This window comes from Pisolithus orientalis (assembly GCF_024613125.1).
Source record: "Pisolithus orientalis strain OTSU chromosome Unknown F5J12scaffold_72, whole genome shotgun sequence".
In the NCBI taxonomy this organism is placed as follows: Eukaryota; Fungi; Basidiomycota; class Agaricomycetes; order Boletales; family Pisolithaceae; genus Pisolithus; species Pisolithus orientalis.
The window spans coordinates 4,400-29,118 of record NW_026260853.1 but is presented as its reverse complement, the minus strand read 5'-3'; the positions used below and the strand labels follow the sequence as shown (position 1 = coordinate 29,118).

At 46.4% G+C, this 24,719-nt stretch overlaps 3 protein-coding genes across 3 annotated transcripts; all 3 read right to left on the bottom strand.

Annotated features, from left to right (window-relative positions):
- Positions 1 to 7,622: 7,622 nt before the first annotated feature.
- F5J12DRAFT_786875 (uncharacterized protein) lies at positions 7,623 to 8,165 on the bottom strand (the record flags this gene model as incomplete). Its single annotated transcript, XM_051743543.1, has 3 exons — positions 7,623 to 7,730; positions 7,816 to 8,037; positions 8,097 to 8,165. The coding sequence occupies 3 exons, from the start codon at positions 8,163 to 8,165 to the stop codon at positions 7,623 to 7,625; spliced, it is 399 nt and encodes a 132-aa protein (XP_051594797.1).
- Positions 8,166 to 17,086: 8,921 nt separating this feature from the next.
- On the bottom strand, positions 17,087 to 19,311 carry F5J12DRAFT_786874 (uncharacterized protein; the record flags this gene model as incomplete). Its single annotated transcript, XM_051743542.1, has 10 exons — positions 17,087 to 17,153; positions 17,201 to 17,352; positions 17,376 to 17,382; positions 17,432 to 17,496; positions 17,673 to 17,783; positions 17,832 to 17,869; positions 17,991 to 18,204; positions 18,256 to 18,395; positions 18,443 to 18,959; positions 19,114 to 19,311. The coding sequence occupies 10 exons, from the start codon at positions 19,309 to 19,311 to the stop codon at positions 17,087 to 17,089; spliced, it is 1,509 nt and encodes a 502-aa protein (XP_051594796.1).
- A 2,490-nt stretch (positions 19,312 to 21,801) lies between these two features.
- On the bottom strand, positions 21,802 to 23,542 carry F5J12DRAFT_907693 (kinase-like domain-containing protein; the record flags this gene model as incomplete). Its single annotated transcript, XM_051748972.1, has 10 exons — positions 21,802 to 21,819; positions 21,880 to 22,202; positions 22,287 to 22,343; positions 22,407 to 22,640; positions 22,700 to 22,794; positions 22,831 to 22,904; positions 22,948 to 23,090; positions 23,143 to 23,146; positions 23,183 to 23,469; positions 23,530 to 23,542. The coding sequence occupies 10 exons, from the start codon at positions 23,540 to 23,542 to the stop codon at positions 21,802 to 21,804; spliced, it is 1,248 nt and encodes a 415-aa protein (XP_051594795.1).
- Positions 23,543 to 24,719: the final 1,177 nt, after the last annotated feature.

Here is a 24,719-nt window from a genome sequence, read left to right as displayed (position 1 = left end):
TCGCTTATCCTTGTCTATCATCAATATACTTCACTCCAAGCCCTCCCTGAGCTCAGTGCAGCTTAGAACATCAAATTAAGTTGCCATCCATCCTTCTGTAGGCTGACAGCAGTCTACCCTATCACTTTCTATCACATTCTTGCTACCTCTTCATCAGGAGCACCCCCAACCCTCAGCACTTGTCCTTGAGTGTTGTAGCTTGCAAAAACCCACCCAGGTCAAAGGTTCTACCATCTAGGTACTGCATAGGCACACCACCACTTGCTCTTTTTGTCTTTTGTGTTGGTTTTGGTTGGTTTTCACCACTGAGCCCCACTTTGACTCACACTGGGACACTGGAAGTCTATGTCCTTGGCATGGGCCTTGTCTGTGAGCCACTGCACTAATCCTAAGCAGGGGTCACACATGACACAAGGGCAGGAATAGCACTCAAATAAGTATTTAGCTCTATTGTGGCAAAGGTAGCAATACTACTTATCATGTTAGCAGTGATAGGAGGATGGACCTACAGTACATACCTGGTTATGCCACTCCTCAGCCAGAGGGGACTGTCCCTGAGAGGATGGAACAGATGTCAACAAACTCAGTGTTGAAGCCTTTGAGGTGGACTGCATGGATGCACATTGGATGGGGGTTGCATGAACAGTGTGAATGATTTGCACTTGTGGCACAATACTGGATGTGGTTTTCTTCACATTCTGCCTTGTTCTGGCAATGGATAGTTCCTCAACGAAATATTGACACATGAGGTGCTAACTTGCAACAAGAAAATTGTGTTGTTGATGTGAAAACAGGTCCACACAACATAACTGACCACATTATGTCATGCATGTTCAAATCTCAGAAGCTTCTAATACTAACTCTGCAGGATCGTTGAAACTGCTGGCTGACATCTGTTGCCCATTTCACTGAGCCTTACTTGTGATGCTGTTGGCTGACATCTGTCGCCCATATCATGGAGTAAGTGTTCACAATTTCTCAGCTCATTGAAACAGTTGGCCTACATCTGTTGCCTGTTTCTGTGAGCTGGTGCTCATGCACTCAGACCTCCTTGACCTGCTCATGAAACTGCTGGCTGACATCTGTCACCCATTTCACTGAGCCTTACTTGTGATACCATTGGCCGACATCTGTCACCCATATCATGTAGTAGGTCTTCATGGTTTTCACACTCAAGGCAACAGACATGGAGACAGTTGGTATATGGTCACAAAATCAACTTGTGATTGTTTTTTTTTGACAGGCAGGCCTGTACACTGACCTTTGGTTGTACAGTCAAGACATATGGCAAGGAAAACCTCATTGAACCCCTTCCAGTGTCTCCTGATCAGGTCGCTTCTTCATGCTACACCTCAGTACATTCCTAATTGCACTCTTGATCAGCTGCTTCATTCATTCTGGATGATAGGGAACAACAAACTTGCCAAAAGGTGGAATACTGTGCATGACACCAGTGGTTCCTAACTTATCTTTTCACAGGAGCAATCATCACCTATATGAATCTCATGAGCATGGTGTATGCTAACACCTTCAGTACCAGCTTTCCCCTGGGCTGCTGTCTCATGTCATACTTGCCACTGGTGCACATTTATGAGGTTCATGGGATTCTATTTAAGTCTAATAACATGTCTCCATGATTTGAGTGTGCAGCAGATTTGCAAATTGACAGTAATCACTGTGGGTGGATGTATTGGGTACTCCACTGGCAACCACATGCACTTGATGGATGACACCCAAGCCTTGAAACCTCACTTTTTCCCATCAGTACCATGAGTGCTGATTAGGGTATACCAAGCTGCCATGTCTGCTGGTAGTGTGCTGGGTGTGAAGGGTGCTATTTTCCGAAAAGCAGTGCAGATGAAACTAGATCAACTTCACAAGACCAGGGTAACTGCCCACATCATATGGGATGCATTGGTGTTCCACAATGTTCATGGCAGGCTTCTTGATGCAGTACTCAATTGGCTCACTCTGCTTGGCTTCCAGATTTGCACTGCACTTGGAGGGAACATTTTGCTGATGGTCACCAGTTCTGCTCCCATTAGCAGAAAAGTGGTTGATTTCCTCAGATTGCTTTTGGTTGTGGTGTTACAGAAGGTGTGATGAACTTACTTCTTTTCCTTCCCTCACTAATTTTCATCCAGGGTAAGCAAGGTCATGGGATTGCTTGATTATGTTCCATTAATGACTCCAGGCAGTTATGGCATGACAGAGAATTGTGGAGTTTGCACACACACTTTGCAGGGAGACCCAACTGGTGGTGGGACAATTGGCCCGCCTCAACCAATTCTCGAAGTCAAACTCATCGACCTTCCAGTGATGAATTACCTGTCTAACAATAAGCTGAACCCACATGGAGAGTTATGTGTCCATGGCCCGAACTGCTTCATGGGATATTATAAAGGTACATCTCCTCTTTGCCATTTTCTAAGGCCTGTGAGAAGAAATGGTGTCCATCAGATGAGAAGACTACCCAGGAGACACTGAAGGATGGCTGGATACACACCAGGGATGTTGCAGAAGTTGATAGTTCTGGATGCTTCAAGATCATTGATCAAGTGAAGGTGTGTTGTCTTTTTTGGCCCACCCCTGGTGTGGATAAGTAATCCATACACACCAGAACATTATGAAATTGGTGCAAGGTGAGTACCACCAAACACACCACTTTCACTATCCTTTGTCCCAGCCTCCCCTCCCCAAGGACCTGTAACATTGGGCTCAACAATGTTGGCTCTTGGCACCATCTTGGCATCTGTCCACCTGCACCCTCTCCTGGTCAGCCCCTCCTGCAGCTGCCACCATTGCCCTTACCTTCTACCCCATCATGAAGAGTTCTCAACCCATCTCCAGCTCTGCCAATGGCCACAATGCAGGCTCCATCACCACCAGGACAGCTTTGTGTGATAATGTTGATGACCTGTAGGAGTCACCTTCTTGGGTGGAGACATCATTGACTATTGTGGGTGCAGGTCTGTTGTGACATCCTTCAGGTAGCTTTTTGGATCTGGAGTGCACTGAGTCAGGGCTTGCACCTGGAAAGGGATCACATCTCTCCCCATTATGTATATATGTATCAATATCCTGCACGTTGCTGCACCACAAATTCCCATGTATATGGTATTATATTGAATCAACTACTTCTCTCACAAAATGAAGTCATCATTGTCACCATGTTCATCATGTAAATATCCTTCCATCATATCATCTGTGAAGGTTGTCATCACTGTCCCAGGTGCCCTGTCAATGATACCCCATCTCCCTCATGTCTTGACTAGGCCTACAACAGCTCTTAAGCTCCTGATGTCCATAATTATCCTTGCTTTTCAAGACTCGAAGAACATGACCTCTTCTGAGGCTACCTTTCCATCTGTGTCCCATGGTCTAACAAGTGTGACAACAATGGTTTTGCCTCTGAGTTCTCCAAAGAGTGGTGTGGCAGGCAAAACAAGGGCTATTATTTTTTCTAGGTCACCATACCCAGTTTGGGTTAAGACAGAACCTGTGCAGGTCTCAAACACTGTTTAAAACTATGGTATTTAGTAACTAGAGACATTATGAGTATCTGACCATGATGGACCTACTCTGACATAGCAATTCCTCCACTCTAATGCACCAAATCTGCATGACACTTCTTTAGTCTGAAATAAGTCTCCACCATGGTGGACCCTAAGCTTGCCTGTTGTAAACAGCACAAGTGCTGGAAGCTGTTTCTTGATCTCTGAGCTTCATTTGCCAAGTACTTGTCCCAAGTATCGTGCAACCCTTTCATGGAGGTCACAATCAAGCTTGTGTGCCATCTCATATGGAGGCCAAAGCACATGGTCTGGGTCTGGTCAGTTTGAGAATGAGTTTTGCATGTAAGTGACATTGGTGCATACTCACAATCCTTGAGGACATGTTCATATCCTATTGGACTGTCATCTTCATGCTCATCTTCATTTGCAAGCTCATCTGAAAGGTCATATTGCATCCACAACTGTTCCATGTATGTGCAATGAAGTAATGCTTTATTCAAATTACTCCCAGGGTGGCTGTGTGAATGGAGTGTATTCTGGAGCATCCCACAAAAGCACTCCATATGAAATGTCCTGGTCCACACTGGCCCACAGTCTTGGATACCCTGTATGACATGTAAGATACCATGGATCATGAGCATGCAAGCTGGCAGGCATTCAATGTCATATTGATCATAGTATCTATTGACAAAAAATAGTGTTGCAATACAATTGAATCAGAAACATGCATACCTCTCATATTTCTGCACCCAATCTATAACATGTCTTTTGATATTGTCAAGTTGTCCATGTGGGGTGCAAAACTGTAAAGTAGCCTTCATGATTGCTGCTAGCTCACACATGCGCTTGTAGTATTTGTCTTTTGGAAAGCACCCCTTCAGTAGCTTCAGAGCAAGATGCACAAACCAAAAACACCATGTCTCCACTGTAAAGAGTGAGTGGTCTGTTGCAATATATTCATGAGCATGTGGACAAATGTAGATGGTATGTGTCAGAGAGCAGCAGCAGTTTCTTTTCCAGTCTCCTCCCAAATTTTGGTCGCAATTTTGAAGTCTTCATTACCTGTCCCAAGACCCTTGAATTGGCCCATCCAGAAGTCAACAGGGTTCAGGACAATGTTCTCTAAGAACAAATGAAACCATTCCCATGGGGATGATCATGCATAATCCAAGGACCTGACATGAGCCAGGCCTGACAATCCTTTGATGCCAGTCTCCTTTGTGATCATCACCATCTCTTTTTTTGTTTTTCCCACCACAATCCTCGCCATTGCATCTGAGAAGTCATCATGGTTTCGTAAAGGGGCTGGTTGATAGAGGGTCCTTGCACTGTGGTTTTGAGATGGCAGGTGAAGAGGGACATAATAGGTCTTGCCTAAGCCATGAACAGCTTTCACCTTGCATGAATGACAAGGGAAGATTGAGTTATGGCCCTTGAGATTTAAGAAGCACTCAATTGTGATGATATCACCAGATTTGATGATGATATATGCATGCATCTTGAAAAGGGCTTGCTGGGATGCATTGAAAGTCTGGATGCCATATGCTAGCTCAGCACATTCATTGTCCAGGGGAATGAGAAAAGAATTAAGGTCCTTGGGTTGGTGTGGGCCAGGAATAATTCTGACACACAATAGGTTTTTGCTGTGAGTTTGCACATGTAGAGGCAGGTTGTAGTTCTGAAACAGGAATGGTGTACCAGATGGGCCCTTGTGTCGCCACCTGAAGAGTAAATAGCTGTTGGTACAAAGGCCCAATGCAATGTCTTGGGAATCTGAGAAGTATTGGTGAGGTAACTCTTCTCCATCAACAATAACATGACAATGGAGAAGCCACTGGTAATGATTCCCATCAAATACATCCACAATCTCTCCTCTCCCAATATCATAATCCACATGGTATGAGAGCATTTTGATCATCCTCATGCTTTGGAAATACCCTTGCAGTTGTAGGATAAGTGGGAGATACATGAATTGTCAATGTGGCCTTCTGTACTGGTTGAATCGCACTTCTTGACAGAACAGACAAGACTGAAGATAAATATATTTTTTGGTGTAGGCCACACATGAATTTCCACAGCAGTCAACCAAGAGGGGTTTGATCCCAGATGGTTTGGCCACACACTGAAAGATGACATATTGCAAGTCAAGGTTCACTTTGTGTCAGAAAGTGAATCATATCTGTGAGTATGCACATCAAGTGATTTGGCCCATCATAAGGAGGTTAAATGTGTGGATATTGTCATGATCTTCATCCAATAGAATATCATTCCCTGATGCATGATCAGTTTGTGCATTAGAGCCAGGGCAACTGGGCATGTACAGAGAGTGAACAGATCTTGTTCTCTTTCATTTCTTGCATTGTCTTCCAACTCATCCAGCAGCTCATTATCATCTCCCTTGAGCTCTTCAGCCCATACCCATACATCATCTTGAATGTCACTTCCAGGGTCAGCCTCAGACTCAGGCACCCCACTCACACCTGTTGTGTCCAATCATCAGCAAAACACAAAAATGTGTTAGTAACTCATAGCTGCCCATAGTATTTGCACAATTCCATATTAGTCCAAAGCAATGTCAAGCATCCTAGCAACTCATAGTGCCAGAGTAGACTACACCAGACTTGCCCAAAGTAGTTGCCAGCATCCAAGCAACTCATAGCACCTGAGTAAGCCACACCAGTGATACCAGCAATCCAAAGGCCAATAGCTACCTAGCATACAAGGGAACAGACACACCTAGCTAATACAGCAACCTAGATTCCCACTGTAGTAGAGAACTTGGTAGATCTAACTTTGTTCCTATGCATGAAGGCAACAACACGCAGACATAACATACAGCATTTTTCAATAAGTACAGGAAAGTAATGGATAGTATTAGTCTAGATGAATGGTGAGTATTTGACTACCAGCATGCTCAATAACTGTGCCTATCAAGAACTGGCATAAGTAAAATAGTGGCCCAAAAGAAAAGAGTGAGCATAGCATACCATTGGACTCAAAAGATGGCTGCAGCTCACTGGCCAGAACACTAACATCAAAAATAGGCTCCCCCAGTCCACATTTTTTCATTGCTACACATAATGAGTCAACCTCCATATCTTTTTCATGGACTCTCGCCTTGCTGCTGCCCACCTTGTACTTGTACAACTTGGCCATCAATTGGTATTCATGGGCAATGCATGCAGCCAGAGCTTGTTCCACATGAAAGACTTCACATTGTGTGTGTGCTACATCAAGAAGGAGAAGTGCCTTGTGATTCAGCTGACTCTTTGATTCATGCTGCAGATTGAAAACCTATCAATGAGCAGTTATTAGGAAGGAAAAAAAGAACTTCCTGTGTGAGTGGACAACTCCAATATTCCATACATCTCCACTAAGACACCAGTTGTCTCTGCTTTGACCTCAGCACTGCTAGAGGGGCTGTTGCAGGAAGAGAACCCACCATCATGAGGCTTATGGGGCAGTCCTTTGCTGCCTGGGTGACACTCAACTGTGGGCATGGTTGATCCAGCATGAAGGTGTGTGTGATTGAGGTTATAAATGGACATGAGTGACTATGTTCATGAATGGTATGTGATTGGGTAGTACATGAGAAATACACTCCATAGCGATCTGAACAATGTCCTGATTTGCACTGAAGTGATAATCATGTAACATGGAATCAGCCTGTCTGACCATCTAGAGTATGCCCTGCTGTCCAAGTTGCAGTAAAGGTGGCTTCCAGAGTCACAGCACTGTTGCAATGCACATGAGCCAGCCATCCTCTGGGTGCAATACCTGGGTCAATAACTTAGTCCACCTTCACGAGTCTCTCCAACCTTCGAGCTTGAACATTCATAACTCTCAACACCCAACACACTTAGAAGATGTCCCAATGAGCACCAACCCCAATGACTATGCAACTCATGATTACCTGGATTTTGTTCATATGGCATTTGACATGTGGGGGCCAACCACAGACAACTTTGAGGGCACAGCTAAAACATTTGGACTTGGCCCAACATTTATGGACAAATTTAATGGTGACCAGTTCAGCAACCTATGGGCATCAAATCTGCACTACCCCTTCAACTCCCACAATGAATGGGAGCTGGCATTATGGTTACTTCATTCAGGCCTGAGCATGAGAGCTATAGACTCTTTCTTGTCATTGTCAATCATAAGCCTGTCCTTATTCTCTCCAAAGATCATTATTGACTCATTTGTGGGACAGCCCTGCCTCCCCAACAGTACCAGAGTTCTTTCACTGAAGGTGGTGTCAACTCAGTCCCTTGCAGAATTTCACCTGTGCAGTACTCACCTTTCTCCCTATGCCTCGAGAGTGCAAGCACTTGTGTTTTGCCTTCCTGCACTGTTTGCAGGATGCCTCTGGCTCCCTGACACACACAAGGTTTGCCTGGGCACATGCCTCGCAGGGCTTGTTGTCCCCAGCTGCATGAGGTCCCTTTGCAGATGGACCTGGTTCGCCATCACCCTCATCATTGTCGATGTTGTCAGCCAGCTCATCCTCCTTGCTGGTGGCCTGCAGAATTTTTGTTGAAGTCAGCGTGTGTGCTTGGAGTTGTCAAGGTCATAGGGCACACTTTCTGTTTCCCTTTTCCCAAAGGTTGGGTATGGATTGGGTAGTGGATGCAGGTGTAGCTGGGGCATGGATGTTTGATGAGTGGTGAGACACCTTCTGAGTGTGTTTAAATTCTGCAGGGCCATCTCATACAATGCAGAATTTCCCTCTGCATGAGGCAGAACTCCAACCACATGCCATCATTGTTACATAATGTCTGTCAATATTCCACACTCATCTCTGTTGTGTCTCAGTTTGGTCTGACTGAGGACAGTCAGCATTCAAAGTTCCCAGGAGGTGTAGGGAGCCATATACTCCCTGAGGCTGGAACAGGAATCTGTCACTAAGTTCTGCAGGCATCTACAACAAACCCATTTCGGAATTTTTCCTGCTCATGTCCTCATGTTCCCTCCCAACCCCTGTTGCCTTCAGAGTTTCTGCCACCCTTCAGCATGTCACTCAGTCATCAAATTGCTGATCTGGAAATTCCACATTCATGCAGAGTCACCCAGAATTCAGCAGCCATGCCCCCACTCAGTCATGTCACTGGTCATCCATGCCACTTACCTCTAATACACTCTGGTTTCCCCTGTCACCCTAAATTCTGCAAGCTGGACTTCATGCCAGTATGCTACATTCTGCCCCCCTGTGCTGCTTGGCTCCACCTCCCACTTGTACACATACTCATTCTGTTGGAAGATACCCCTTACCATTGTTCTGTTCTTACTCTTGTCTACTACCCACCGGACTTTCACTGACATCTGACATACTTTCCTTTATTTTCTGGTCTTTTAGTTTTTCCACCCCACCTTACTCCAACTTGTACCTACTTCCCTTGTACTATATAATTCCACCATGATGTCAGAAATATACCCACCCCATCTTTTGGAGTCACTATCTGAGTCATTCACATGTCTAAGTGTTCAAAAGTGTCTGCCACATACTCTGCATCTACTGTGGCTTCTGTGTTGCTGTGTCTTCCCTCCGTCTCTCATGAGTCTCAGAATTACTTCTTCATGCCAAGGTCATAACTTGGAATTTTGTATACAAGTCTACTGGTTCCCAATTTGCCTACATCTCTGTGGAATTAAATTCCATGCCCCATATTCAACTCCTCGATCAACCCTACCACTGTTTTCTACATCTCCTTCCTACTCAGCACCCCTTGGGTTGAGCCTAGGGATTGCCCTACAGCTCCCCCCCCCCTAATTGCATGCTACCTGGAGGTAGTGTCCCACACCAGTGTTCTTTGTTGCAAAGAAGGATGGAAAGAAGCAGTTAATTCAAGACTACCATTATCTCAACTTGTTCACCATCCCAGATGCACACCCACTGCCTAACACACAGGCTCTGTTCAATGAGTTGGTCAAATCCAAGTATTATGCCAAGTTCAACATTCATTGGGGGTTCACTAATCTGAGGGTGAAGGAAGGTGATGAATGGAAAGGAGCATTTATCACACCCAGAGGGTTGTTTGAACCCATGGTAATGTTCTTTGGCCAGTGCAATTCACCCTCTTCTTTCCAGCAATATATGTACAAAACTTTTGAGTCTCAATGAGGAAAGCAAGTGGGATACATGGACGACCTCACGATTCATGCTAAAACAAGGGAGGAACTTTGGATCCGAGTTCAAGAGTTCCTGGAGATCTGCAAGAAGGAAGGGTTACACCTGAAGATTAGCAAGTGCTGCTTCGAGGCCAAAGAAATTGAGTACCTAGGAATGATCATAGGAAAAGGGCATATGGAGACCTCACCAACAAAGACCAATGCCATTAGTAATTGGGAAGCCCCCAACAATCTTACTGGGCTTCATTGATTCCTTGGATTCTGCAATTGCTACTGCAAGTTTATCCCCTCTTTCTCAAGCATCGCCAGACCCCTTCATGATCTCACCAAGAAAGGGGTGCCCTATCAATGGACTCCAGAATGCGATGCCACATTCAAAAAGTTAAAGTCTTTGTTATGCTCCTCTCCAGTCCTTGCTATACCCAACTTCTCAAAGCCATTTGCCTTGTTCACTGATGCTTCGAAGCTTGGAACTGGGGCTGTACTTACCCAAAAGGGAGCTGACAATGAGTGGCATCTGTGTTCCTACTTGTCCCAGTCTTTGGTTGGTGCCAAGCAATGCTACCAAGTCTATGACTTGGAGATGCTAGCTGTCATTTGCACCCTCAAGGCTTTCCGACCCTACTTGCTATCCCCTGTTGAACCAACTGTGGTCTTCACCAACCACAAAAACTTGGAATACTAATGTGAGCCTCAACAGCTCACCCCTCATCAGGCCTGATGGGCCACTACCATCCAGTCCTACCCTATCTGGTTCTCCTGGCAGGCTGGCCACCTACAGGTCCCAGCTGACACCTTGTCCCACAAAGGGACTCTCGAGGAACCTGCCCCAGTAGCCACAGTCCTCCCCCAAGACCTTTGGCTTTCAGAGGGGGTGGATTCCCATGTTTGTCTTGTTTCCCCCACTTTTTCCATCAAAAAATGACAAAAACAGTTAAAACTTAACCATCTAATGTGAATAGGATGCCTTCCCACCCAGATACAACATTCTAAAGAAAACTCAAAGCTGTATTCTCACCCTGCTGAGGAAAAACCAAAGGAGAATAGGCTGCCTGACACTCACCCTTTGAGGAAACCTGAAAAAGGAGCAAGGGGAGTTTACACTATATCTGTGGACCTGTATGAGTGCATCAAGAACAATACATCAAAGGACTCAACAGGCCTGGAACCTTGGGATAATGTTACTATTGCAGAAGACAGAACAAAATGGTTTGGAAATACACATCTCTACATTCCCCCCAAAGATCATCACCACTGCATGTGCTCGTATCATGACCATGAGTCAGCCAGACATCCAGGACAAAAAGCGATGTTTGCAAAGATGTGAAAAGAAGTGTGGTGGGAAGGTATGAATAAGGATATATGAACTTACATGGCAGGATGTCCAATGTGTCAGACCACCAAAGTGGTGACTCACCCACCAACTCCACCAATTGTCCCTCACAAAACCCCTAAAACCGCATTCCCATTCCAAAAAATATCTATGGATCTCATCATGGATCTCCCAGTCTCAGGAGAACAGAAGTATGACTCTATTCTCATGGTTGTCAATCAGGGTCTTACAAAGGCTGCCCTGTTTGTTCTGTGTCACAAAACAATTGACTCCATTGGCATCACCCAGTTGTTCCATCAATTCATCTATTCATGCTTCAGAGTTCCTGAATCGGTAATCTCAGACCGTGGTCCACAGTTCACTTCCTCATTCACAAAGGAGCTGTACAAAGCGATAGGGGTCAAGACTAGGCTCTCAACAGGTTACCACCCACAGACCAATGGAGAAAGTGAATGTGTCAACCAAGAGGTGGAGAGGTACCTTCAGCTGTACTGTGCTGAAGTGCCAAACTTGTGGGCAGCCAAACTCCCATCAGCTGAGTTTGCTCACAACTCCCAAATCCATTCTGTCCATCAAATGACTCCATTTTCACTTCTCCTGGGTTATGACCCCTCTCCCTACCCTGAAAAGCAGCTCACCATGGTCCCCTTGGTTGATGAAAGACTGGAAAGACTGGCCTCGAGTCAAGATGTTGCCATTCTTGCTCACAAAAAGGCACAGGACCTGATGTGTTTGTGCTCAAAATGGTCCTATACACTGCCCAAGTTCAGAGATCAAGTCCTCCTGGATACTGGGCATCTTCACATCAAAAACCAGTGTGACAAGATTGCGCCCCAACATCTCAGGCCCTTCAAGGTGACTCAGGTCATCTCACTGGTCACTTTCCAATTGGACCTCCCACCCACTTGGAAGGGTCACCCAGTTTTCCATGCATTGTGGATCTTCCCCTTTACTGAAAATGACACTTATGGAGCTGCACCTGCAGCACTGCTACTGGAACTCATTGATGATGAAATCAAATGGGAAGTCAAGTCAATAATCAATCACAAGGTCAATGGGCACAGAGGTAAACAAAAATATTTGGTCAAGTGGAAAGGGTTCCCACATTCATCAAACACCTGGGAACCTGAGGAACATATAAAAGACCATGCTTTGGAGGCCCTCAACCAGTACAAACTCACTTGTCACCTCTGCAACTAATGGACTCCACTCACTTTGTCAACACTGAGAACAACTATGCCGACCTCCCCCTTGCAGAATCCCTTTATGACCCTGCAGCCAACAGGGATGACCTCTTCATCCCCCCCATCACTGTCTATGCCCTGACCTCACCTCCAACAACCACCACTGGCTTTCCTGACTCATACCCCTCATCCCCTGTCTCACAACCTCACATGACATCACCCCCTGTTGCCTGCCCTCTCAGACCATGTCCACACACATCCTTCTCAGTTAAGAGGGTCCCTGCCCCCAAGGCCAGAGTCCTCCCCAGTGGGGACAGTAACCAGCAGGGAAAGGGAAAGGGTAAGGCACAAGCTGATGATGACACCAGTGGTTGAGCAGCCGAGGCTGGTCCCACCAATGCTCCTGAACCTCCCCACTTACACATCACCTTCACCACCTACTCTGATGGCACACACCATGCTGCTGTCAACCTCCTCACCTTGGCTGCCCTTGCCTGGGATGACAAGCCTCAACTACCAATTGCAGCAGGTGACTACCTGGACATTGTTAGGGTGCTTGATGTCTTCCACGACAGGGACCATGCTGTCTCTAAGATTCACACCTGGAAGCTTAATGGTACAGCCCTGCTCTCAGAAGTTGTCATGGTCAACATGTTGGAAAGAAGCTTGTTGGGACTTTTAGAAGTGGTAACTGGGGGTGCATACCATCATCTTCTCCATCAGCAGATTGGCAAGTTCCTCACACCCCCTGCTTCTCAACTTCTTGATTGGATTTGCCCAAAACAAGAGGAACCATCAGTTTCCCACAAACAAAAGGAAGAAGTCATGTCAGAATGGAAGAATGATGATGGGTGGAAGGCATTAGAGCTGACCTATGTCAATGGGGCTGCATTGTATAAAGAGGTTGGTGCATGACTTGGTATGGGGACTCACAACTCTGCTTGGGAGGTTTTACTGCAGGATGCTTCATGGGCTGGGATCCACAAGCACTACCATAATGCCATCCACTCCACTGACCCTCTCCCTGCTACTCCTTTTGTCCCCATCCCTGTGGATCAACTTCAGTTCTATCTGGGAGGACAGTCCCCTGTCCCTGCTGACCACATCCTCTACCAGCATGTATGTTTCCAGTGTCATTACCTGGGATATTGGTCATGTTGCAATGGATGTGGCTCCTGCTATACTCCAGCCCTCAAGGAACCACCAACTCCATCACCATCATCACCTATCACCTTGCAGACCCATTCCTGCATTTACACTACTCACTGACCCCTTTCTGCCCACCCTGCCAATGCATCTGGCTTGTCCTCAAGGGTCTGAGGACCTTAGAGGGGGGGTGATGTTACACCCATGTCAGGGGTCTTTCCTTTTTTGACTTCATGAGGTCACATGTATCACATGCCTCATCACATCTCTCATGGTTGTCACCATCCTAGGGGTTTGTATGCCACAAGGCTCACTCAGATCTCCAGCTGTCAAGGTATTTCCAATACCTGTCAAGACTGTGCCTCTTGTTTGATCCAGTGTTCCACTGCCCTCTCTGATGGATGGCTTGTTATTTTCCCCACTTCTGGTCTGTCTATGACTTGTTTATGTTGCTCAAATGTTGTACTATAGCTCCAGTGTCTGGCTCCTTGCTGCACATTGATTGTGCAGCTGGTATAGCCTTTGTTTCCTTGCCTCTGCCCATCATATGACACCATATGACTCATTCTGACTTATTTATTTGACTGATGCTTTTGTTGGTTACTGCAGATATGTGTCATGACATGTCTTGTCGCAACTGGTATGGTACTCATGCTTAGAAGTATATGGTCCCATGTACTTTACCTTGTATCCTCAGTTTTTCAATAGCTTGCAACTCAGCTTCATCCCTTTGCTCTCATCCTCATTCCCTCCTCTGTGTGACAACCCTACGGACCACCAGAAGGAGTGAACCTCTGTCAGACTTCAGCAATAACTGAGCCATAGGGGTTACAACATGTTCGGCCTGTAGGCTCCCCCTTGCACACTTTGTGCCTATTCCATTTGAAGAAGTCACTGTGCTTGGGCATAACAGAAGGTGGTCAACAGAGATGTTCAAAGAACAGAACTGTTACTAATTTTGGTGAAACTTCTTGTTTGGACTAGTGGAAGGGTTGATGAAAAGCAGGAATTTGAAGTTACCTGGAGAGAATCTCTAGCTACTATCCAAAATTAAAACAACAGTTTAGATTTGTTTCTGGAGAGCATTTAGATTTGTTTTTGGAGAGCATGCTTCATCTGCAAACCTACCTGAGGGGATGAGCAGTGTATGGATGCCTCCATTTGGAAGTGACTTGTTGTAACACTCCTTTCATGCTTGGTAAAACACTTATTGGCCAATGAGAGGGCTTGCTCAAGTATGAAAGGCTAGTCAACAGCTGTGTTGCATAGCTGTTGCCCAGATGTTGGTTTTGGAGAATCAGAGATTGCTGATATTGCTACCCAGCACATTCCAAGTTTTTAAGTCAACCAATGACAGGCATCACTATTGCTCACCCCCCCCCCCACTGCTGTCACTATCATAGTATGCCTGCACACCAGCTTACTGCTTCAACTTGTGAAATATAGGTAGGTATGTGTCTTCTCTAGCTTTCTGTCTGTGCTGAGGTACTCTATTTTTGTCAGTGCTATTCCTTGGATGGTGACAACAGCAGGGTACATTATTGCTATGTCATCACATCCATTGCCAGTCACCTTGTTGCATTCAGGCTGTCACTATGAATGAAATGGCTGGTGCTTTGTGATCAGTCATCTTCTGTTTGGTAGGGGTTGTTATGTGTCAACTTCATTTCTCTTGTACTCTGATACATACATTCCTGTGTTTGTGATGTTGTACCTGGGTTTGAAATGCTGTCACTAGCAGGGAGTTTGAGCCTCTGCTTGACTGTTGGTATGTGCAAGGCAGGTCCTCTTTCTTTCCTCCATCACTGACACCATTCCTTCCTGGAACAGTATCACAGCCATTTGGAAGGAGAAGCTTGGACATCTCTGTGTGGATGCATTCATTCATTCTACTGGTATGTTCACTGCTGAAGTGTTGCCACTTTTATGAACTTTTGAGTTTGGGTAGCACTTGTTTTTCTTGTCACTTCAGCTCCATCTTTATGCACATGAAGGCAAACCAGATACTATTCTGTCTGATTGCTAACTGCCAAAAGGCTGATGGCTTGCAGGTTGTTGATCCTTCATTGATGGCAGTTTCCATGGAAGCTGTTGTAGAGGGTGCAACCTTGCTAACTGTTGGCTCTTCCCCAACTGAAACCTTTTCCTCTACTCCACACTTGTTCTCAATGTCATCTAGTCCCCTGATGGTATTAATATTGGTATGCTTATGTAATTAGTTGTGGCAGGGTTTCATTACAAATGTGCCATGACATCATTGTAGCTGTGTTTTCATTACCAATTAACTACTTTACTTTGTAGTGTAAGGTCTGCTTTTGTGATTACATAAAAGTAATGTTGTGCTGTGCAGTGTGCCATCAGCATGTCATGTGATGTCATGTGACATGCTTCACTGCACATGCTACAACCAGTGGCTGATGACCAAACAGCAGCAAACAGAAAATTTTATAAAAGATGCACTTCAACACACCACTCTTCATCTTTCTCTCTCCCATGTTCCTCTTACCACTCCTTTGATGCCAGACTTCACCTATGTAGACTGCAGCTGCATGGGTTTAAGGTATGTCTTGTAGTATCCTGCTGTTGTCCTGCAGCACACTATGGGTGTGTAGGTTACTGATACTATCTTCCTGTGGGTTCTGGGGGTTTAGTCTGTGCCTGCTTTTGCAGGCCAGCTGGGGTTCTGGGGGTTACATAGTCTGTGCCTGCTAGTGCAGGTCAGCTTAGGACTCTTTCATTGTGGGACCTGGGGGCATAGTCTGTGCCTGTTAATGCAGGCCAGCTTTGTGGGTTCTGGGGGATTGATTGTCTGTGCTTGCCAGTGCAGGCCAGCTTCTGACTGACATCTATATTATCTTTGTACTAGTCTTTTAGATACCTTATTTTCTCTAGAGATCTCAATGTCTTTCTGGGGAGGAGCCCCTCCAGGATGCCTGAGGTCTCAGTTCCACTTGGAACATTTGCTCTGTAACTTAGTCCTGTATTTTTCTTGGCTGTGTATTTGGTCAATCCTGTATTTTCTGGGCTGTGTATTTGGCTGGTCAATCCTTGTAGTTGCTAGGCTGTGTAACATGAATTGCCCCCATGCTGCTTGATTTTTTGAAGTTGTGTAACCCTAACCCTAACCCTAGCAAAGGACATGCACTGGGCAAAGTAGAAATCCCACCACCCTGGTGATTGAGTTAAAGGGTAAACCTGAGGGTCAGATAAGTGTGAAATCTAAGGGATCCATACCACATGGGGTGGGTGTGAGGTTGTGTGTAAGTAGTAGGCAAATGGGTATGGCATAGGCCAAAGTCTTGGGACCCAAGACCAAGGTAATCAATCCATTGGTCTAAGCTCATGTTCAATCCATTGGGTCTAACCTTTACTATACATCAGTAAATCACTTTGAGCTGTGGAGCTCTCCACAGTGCTCCATAATATGCAGAGTCCCCTAGCTAGGTCCAGGCTGGACAGATGCACCCAACAACACTTTTTGCTATGGCTAGTTGCCTGTTACTATGGAGTGGTCACATTGTCATGGAACTTTGTCCAGTATCTTACTTACTATGAATTGCTATGGAACTTTCATGCTTAGATATCACTGTACAAAACTAGCCAGACTGTATTCTCCTTGGGGTGTTGTCCAGTACTCCCCATCTCAATGTTTACTTTGTAAACATGTGATCACTCCACAACTAGGAACAGTTCACAGCAGGTATGACAGGAACAGGAGCATTGGCATCAATTGTGTACTACATGTAATGACAGGTATGACAAAACTAGGTATTATGAAATCAATCAAGGACTGCCCGAATGTGCTGGTACCTCTCTACATTCAAATCAACCTCTTGCAGTGCAGCCCTGATATGAGGAGTCAGCACAAGCATGTTGGCCACCCCAGTACTTACCATCCTTCCTTCACCCACTGAGAAAGCTGATCACGCAACCTTGCACTGTGATAGGGATTATGAAGGATGTTGTTCAGCACCTTCATCATGCCATGGAAAATGGAATTGTAAGCCTTGCCAGAGAATTGAGGCATTGTCTTTCCTGTGCTGTCCTTTGCAAATCTGTCCAACACACAATGATACTGCAAGAAAAGTTTGAGTTGCAGCAACTTGGGGTGTAAAATAACTCACCATGGCTGTGACAAGAGCCAGACAGGAAAGGGGAACTGAATTGTTGAAGGACTCAGGACACTTATCTGCAATTTGATAGGTCCCAGTATAGTGTGAGTGAAATTCCTGGTTTTTCCCTGATAAACCAATCTCTTAGTAGTGCAGACAATGAACTGTGTGAACATACATTCTCATCGAAACTGTCTCACAGGAAAAGTGAGTTGTCAAGGAGCTTTGCAGCAGCAGTCTCTATCCATTGTACATGAACCCATGGTGCAGCATCAGAAGGAGGGATAAGGTTGAATGCAGATGGCATGGTTGCCAGCATAACTGACTTCAATTTTGAATGCCAGGTAGATATATCACCAAGGAGCTACCAGTGGTATGTCAGTAGCTGTAACTGAAAGACAGGACTACTTACAAGGCATGCCATATCTTGCTTGTGGTCAGGCCAGTAACCTATAAAGTTAGGATAACGAGACACATATAAAGTTGGAGAGGTTGAGGTCATGAGATTTTGATGGGAATGGGTTAGAAAGTGCATGTGCAGCCCTGCATTCTCACTTAGCATCTTCAAGACAGTCCTTCCATACTGCCTTGTAAAATCTCAGTTGTGAAGGCAATTGGTCCTCATCCTTAGCTTTCTTGGAGTTATGAGGGGCTCTGGTGCACTGAGATACTTCATTGACCAAGTCATGTGCAAGGGTCAGAAGATCATGATTGGGAACAGAAGGATGACAGTTAGTGTGATGGTGGCATTCAAGAATGTTGACAACAGTGCCATGTGGGGAACCCTAAAATAACAATCTGAATAAATAAAGCTAGCAGGAATGGCATTTTTGTACCTCTGGCTGAGCCTTGTCCTTGGATTGTAAGCTTCGCAGAGCTGCATTGTCATCCTCATTGTGTGAGTACTGAAACTCATGGTCAGGGGGTAAGGAATTGTAGCAAATAGGATTGCTTGTCATTGTTTCTTGGGAGAAGCCTAACAAAGAACATTGAGCCAATACCATAATAACCTCTGACACATACCAGGATGAGTTGATTGCCTAAGATTCATTGCACCCCATCCAAATGCATTGTCCTCATCTTTGTCAGACTCATTGCCAGAGACCTCACCAGCCTCTGCATCCAATGGGTTATTACTTGAGGACTCTGACTCCTCTTCTGAGAAGCCCTCTGATGACAGCTTCTCCAAACTCCTGTGGCAAACATCAGCAGTTGCCGAAGTTTGTCTTGATGAGAGCAAGCTATCAAGGGAGGGGTCAATACAAGAGTCAGGGACAGTAGCAGGCAGCTGGTGGGGGATAAACCGACACTGATAGTTGGGCTGGGGTGTTGGTGGACAAGATGTATTACTGGGAACTTGGTCTCCCTGAATTGTGGCAATATAAGGATTATTGAGCACTTGAAGGTCAGGTTCCAGCCTGGGAGGCATGATATGACCTGGCTGTTGAGCTGGAACACTGAAACTAAAGCAATGGGAGTCTGTGGGGCACTGATGGAAGACAGGTGTTGCTACTGCTGTTGAAGACTGAGGGATGGGATTCTGAAATGAACATTGTATATCAGTATGAAAAGACATTCACTGGAGGCATATCAGCTGGGCTAGGACCATTCACAATGGGAGGCACATAGGGTGGTGGGGCAACATTGGACTTTGCAAGTGGTTAGCTTGATATTTGCAAATAACTAGAACTGACCTTTGGTTTTGCATTCTGGCCAGCACTGTGGCCCCCACCCCTTTTCTGCCAAGTGGGCAGAGGTGCAAGAAGATTTACAATGGAATTGTTGGGGAGATCTGTCAACTTTCTCATGAGGCACTTCTCCTTCTCAATGTAGTGTGCACACAATGCAAAGTCTTTCATGCAGAACAAGCTCTGGCCACATGCATTGCCCATGAATACAAATCAATGGCCAAGTTGTACAAGTACAAGGTGGGCAGCAGCAAGGCAAGAGTCCATGAAAAAGATATGGAGGTTGGCTCATTACATGTAGCAATGAAAAAATGTGGACTGGGGGAGCCTATTTTTGATGTTAGTGTTCTGGCTGGTGAGCTGCAGCCATCTCTCAAGTCTGATGGTATGCTATGCTTGCTCTTTTCTTTTGGGCCACTATTTTACTTATGCTGGATCTTGATAGGCACAATTATTGAGCATGCTGGTAGTTGAATACTTGCCATTCATCTAGACTAGTACTATCCATTACTTTCCTGTACTTATCAAAAAATGCTGTATGTTATGTCTGCGTGTTGTTGCCTTCATGCATAGGAACAAAGTTAGATCTACCAAGTTCTCTACTACAGTGGGAATCTAGGTTGCTGTATTAGCTAGGTGTGTCTGTTCCCTTGTATGCTAGGTAGCTATTCATCTTTGGATTGCTGGTATCACTGGTGTGGCTTACTCAGGTGCTATGAGTTGCTTGGATGCTGGCAACTACTTTGGGCAAGTCTGGTGTAGTCTACTCTGGCACTATGAGTTGCTAGGATGCTTGATGTTGCTTTGGACTAATATGGAATTGTGCAAATACTATGGGCAGCTATGAGTTACTAACACATTTTTGTGTTTTGCTGATGTACTGGACCATACCTGTCAGTCTTTGGATTACTGGCACTTGGGATCTTTGTGTTGGCTGTGCATACCTACATTGTAGCCTGCATTGCTTGTTGGTAGTACATACATATGTTGGTAACTCATGTGGTAGATACCTCAGTTTGAATATCAACTGTAATACCTCTACTAGGTCTTCTTTATCAGCCTTCTGTCAGGACTTGTACAAGGACACTGCTACATAACATGTCAACTACAGAGCAAGTCCACTTTTGTGTTCAGTATCATTTGATCAACTTCATAACATCTCAGCTGTAATGTCCCACCCTTGGTACTGCATTGGTACTTGTCAGTGAGTGTCAGCAGATTCCTGGAGCTTTAGACCCCCTTGGATGAGAGGATCAGTTCTAACCTGACAAGAGACTTTAAAAGAAAACAAGCAGACAGACAACTAAGTGCAGAATGTTAGATTAGGATCAAACATGAAGAATGGAGACATAGCAAGAGACTGTCAAGATTGGTTGCTCCTAGGGACAAAGGGGGGGGGGTTCCACAATGAATGCTGATGCAGTACTGGCTACTGGGGGTCGCAACCAAAAGGTGCCTAGTGGTGAAGGGAGACCTGCTGAAAGGCCAAAAAGCAAGTAATGTGGAGGGGGCTTACTCTGTACTTTGCCATGCTATCTTGCAATGCCCTCATACAAGTTTTGACAGAAAGCTGAAGGTACCAAAATTGAACCTCTTATTGGTGTGGGTAGGTGCATCTCCCAGTGAGGTCAGCCAACTCCACTTGCAGGAGGTGGGTGCATCCTCCAAACAGGTTGGCTGACCCCACTTCTAGGCAGTGGGTCCACCCTCCAAACAGGTCAGCCTACCCCACTTCCAGGAGGTGGGTCCATCCTCCAGCCAAGTCAGCCAACCCCACTTCCAGGCACTGGGTCCACCCTCCAAACAGGTCAGCCAACCCCACTTCCAGGCACTGGGTCCACCCTCCAAACAGGTTGGCCAACCCCCACTTCCAGGCAGTGGGTGCATCCTCCAAACAGGTCAGCCAACCCAACTTCCAGGCAACAGGTCCACCCTCCAAACAGGTTGGCCAACCCCACTTCCAGGCAGCGGGTCCACCCTCCAAACAGGTTGGCCAACCCCACTTCCAGGCAGCAGGTCCACCCTCCAAACAGGTTGGCCAACCCCACTTCCAGGCACTGAGTCCACCCTCCAAACAGGTTGGCTGACCCCACTTCCATGGGGTACATCCATCTCCCCATGAGGTTGGCCAATCCCACCTCCACACACCAGCCTACCCACCTTTGGGCACCATCAGCTGACATTGGTTAGTCCCACTTTTAGGACAAAATGTACATGTCAGATGACCCACTTTCAGGCCTACAGGTGACTGAAGGGTCTGCACAGCTGGGATACAGAATATGAAGGATACTAAATTAATTTCTTATTTTCCTTTGGAAGAGTAGTTGAACAATATCTACTACCCTATTACTAGGTAAACATATGCAGAAGTATATTTTTTTCCTGTTCAAAACCAACCTCTTACAGAACCCATACTCCCTGAAAATCCATACCTCCCAGACAGTCCTGACAGCCATGGGTTAAGAGGGAGTCTACTGTACATCATGGACACCTTACTGATACTTTGGATTTCAGTAGACTTGCAGCACTACACAACATACTCATGAAATTATGAACTTAGTATGTGTGATGTGTGGGATTCAGGTCAACCTGCTACTGAATTATGCTGGGGTGAAGATTCCCCAGAGGGTTTTATTAACATAAAAAGACAAAGAGGAACAAAGGGGGGAAAAATCCATCCATCCGTTCCAAAACTCATTTAGCAGTTGCCACCTGCATCCAAGTCATAAGCTCCTGTTAGAACGGCCAATCCGACGATGATGGACAACACACGGCGAACCCACCTAGTGTCCGGCAAAATGAATGTCGCGAGGAACGGTAGGGCCGTGATAACGGACCCATAGAGGTTGCACGGACGGGGGTGGCATTGACACCGTCTGTGACGACAGTGCGACTGGAGCGAACAGTCAAAGGTGTCAGTGCGCTAATCTGCGATTTCTTCGGAGTCTCCGTAACCTTCGACGTCCGTGATTCAGAAAGGCTGGATGATGGCAGTAGCGCCGTGGTGGTCGTGGGCGAGGGACTGGTGACCTTGGACCGTCGTCCGGTTTTCAAGACACTATACGGAAGTGCTGCTTGTGGTTTCATGCGCCGTTCTGGGTCCCGAACAAGACGCCGTGCCACGAAGCCGACAAAATCATCATCCTGGCATCAAAGAACTCGAGGAAGGTTTTTCGTACCAGGTCCTCTTCTCTGACCCTTGAAGTTGACCACGGATCGTGGTGCTCCACTGTTATCTATACACACAAGAAAAGGGTTTGAACTGCGATGACAACGTAGATTCCATTGTTCAAACTTACCGAAAAGGAGCCTCTTCGGTGGGTTGCGGTCAATGACTTCTTGATTTGGAGGACCAAGAACCTCCATCATACAAGATAATTGTTCCTGCTCGTTCTCGCCAGGGAAGATCGGGAATCCCGTGTACAATTCGGCGAGGATGCACCCTGGGTTCCACATGTCGATGGCCACATGGTAGTTGATGCCGAGGATGACCTCCAGTGAAGGGTAGCACTGACTTTGGGTGTACGTATAAACTAGGCAAAGAAGAGTGAGATAACAGTGAACCTCCTGAATTGATGGAACCCAAGCTCACTCTTCTCGTGCTCGAAGCAAGTACTGCCAAAGTCGATCACCTTGATCGCGCTCTTCGGCGGGTGTTTGAGCAGAACATCCTTTGAGAAGGATGGCCTGAGTTAACAGAACAATGCACTGATGTCTGGGTACGTTAACTCGGGCTCAAGGCCGCAGCGAACGATTCTATGATTATGATCCCACATCAAGTACGATGACATGGTCATCTGGCTCGTGAAACGCCGTATCAAGGTGGTGGTGAAGCCCGACAAGTCTGTTCGCCTTGATCAACTCGTACAAGTTAATGCTCAGCAGCTCCATTGCGATGCACAAGTGGCTGCAGAAGTAGAAATGCTCTGTCATCTTGACGACGTGGTTTTCTCCTTTTGGTCCTATTCCAAAAAAAAAACCGTCTCGGTGAGGGAAAATGAAAGGGAAGGTAGAAAAACTGCGGTTGAAACACACATACCTATTTGCGTAGATTGTCCAAAATCGTGATTTCGACCAAATCCTGGTGATGGAAGCGTTTCTTATTTCGAATTAGCTTGATCGCGACAGATTCACCAGTTCGGTGATCTCGACAGTTCAACACCTGACCGAAAGATCCATTGCCTAGGGCATCCACGACTTCATATCGATACGCCAGGTGGTCACTGCGCACTACTAGATAGATGTCCGGATCAGCTTGCTTCTTCTGACTTCCAGTACCAATGAAATAAACTAGAGAATGATGGAACATCTCTTCACGTGCGTAGGGACACAGGTGCCGAGCCTGTGGGCTGTGCAGCAGTTCTGCAACAAGTCGAGGTAAGGGGGACGAGAAGCGGGTAAAGACCACACAGTACAACTCACCTTGTGGCGTCATTCCGGGTGTGGGAGAAATCGGGTCTTGGATTTCAATATCTCATCCAACTCTTCGTGCGTTGCTCCATGTGCCATCTTTACCTGCTGACGACTGATGTATTGCTTCATCTCTTCATCACCTAGGAACTCCTCTTCCACCGCCTCAGGAACCGGGGACGGCGTCGATAGTGACTGACGGCTTGACGATGGACTCCGCTGCACGATGCTGATGATGGGAGGAGCAGCCACCCGCTAAAGAAATCTTAGGGCTCAAGAGTTTCAGGCTCTTGGGGGGAGAGTGCTGAGAACCTTGGGGGAAGGTGCGATGATTCGTTGAGCGGAGGCGCTGGCGCGCAGATTGACGCCTGGAGACTGGCTGGCCATCCGCTTCCGCAACTTGTTGCCACTTTGAGCATCTCCGTTTTCCAAGACGCCAAATTCGTCCGTCACTGCGTCAGCATGTATCGGTGACGAGTTTGCAGAGGGAGCAGTCATGTTCAGGCTGACGCGTCTGCTAACTAGTGTGTCCCACCCGGAACGCAGTCCTGGTGAACCAGCTGCACATGTACGACCCGAGATACGAGGTATCTTGGCTGGGGGTTTCTTTGGCAATGCCCAAACATATTGAGGAGAGCAGAGGGTGGATGATCCTTGGGCTCTTTTGACGCGCTATGACTAGTCGTACCAACTGGAGGCAAGTCGGCAATCGTGGGCACCTGATCGGTGGTTCGCAGCGACTGTTTCTCCATCGAGCTCACGGTTTGGGACCTGATACGAGAGGACGGCGGAGTCATCGTGATGGCAGAAGCAGCTGTAGGTACCGAGTTGTTCTCTAGATTGGCGACACGCTGCGCGGTAGTAGCAGGAAGCGCGGACATCTGCTTTGGTGCAAAGCCACAGCCGGAGCCTTCTTCGGGTCCGCGGAAGAGAGCGTCTGCAAAATGATAGTTTGTTACACATGGATATCCAAAGGAGGATCAATCAAGTACGCTGTTACTTGCCTTGTCCTTTTTCCTGCCCATCAGTACCGATGTCCTACTCTCGCTCCGATCCTCGAGACCTTGCATCGCCCTCGCCTTTTCTCCTTCCCTCGTTTTGTGATTACCACTACTTTCTCTCGTCCCTTTGGCCGTCCCAGTGTCACTCATATCGCCGTGCAAACTCCTTTTCGAACTTGAACCCTTGAGAAACGAAGGTCA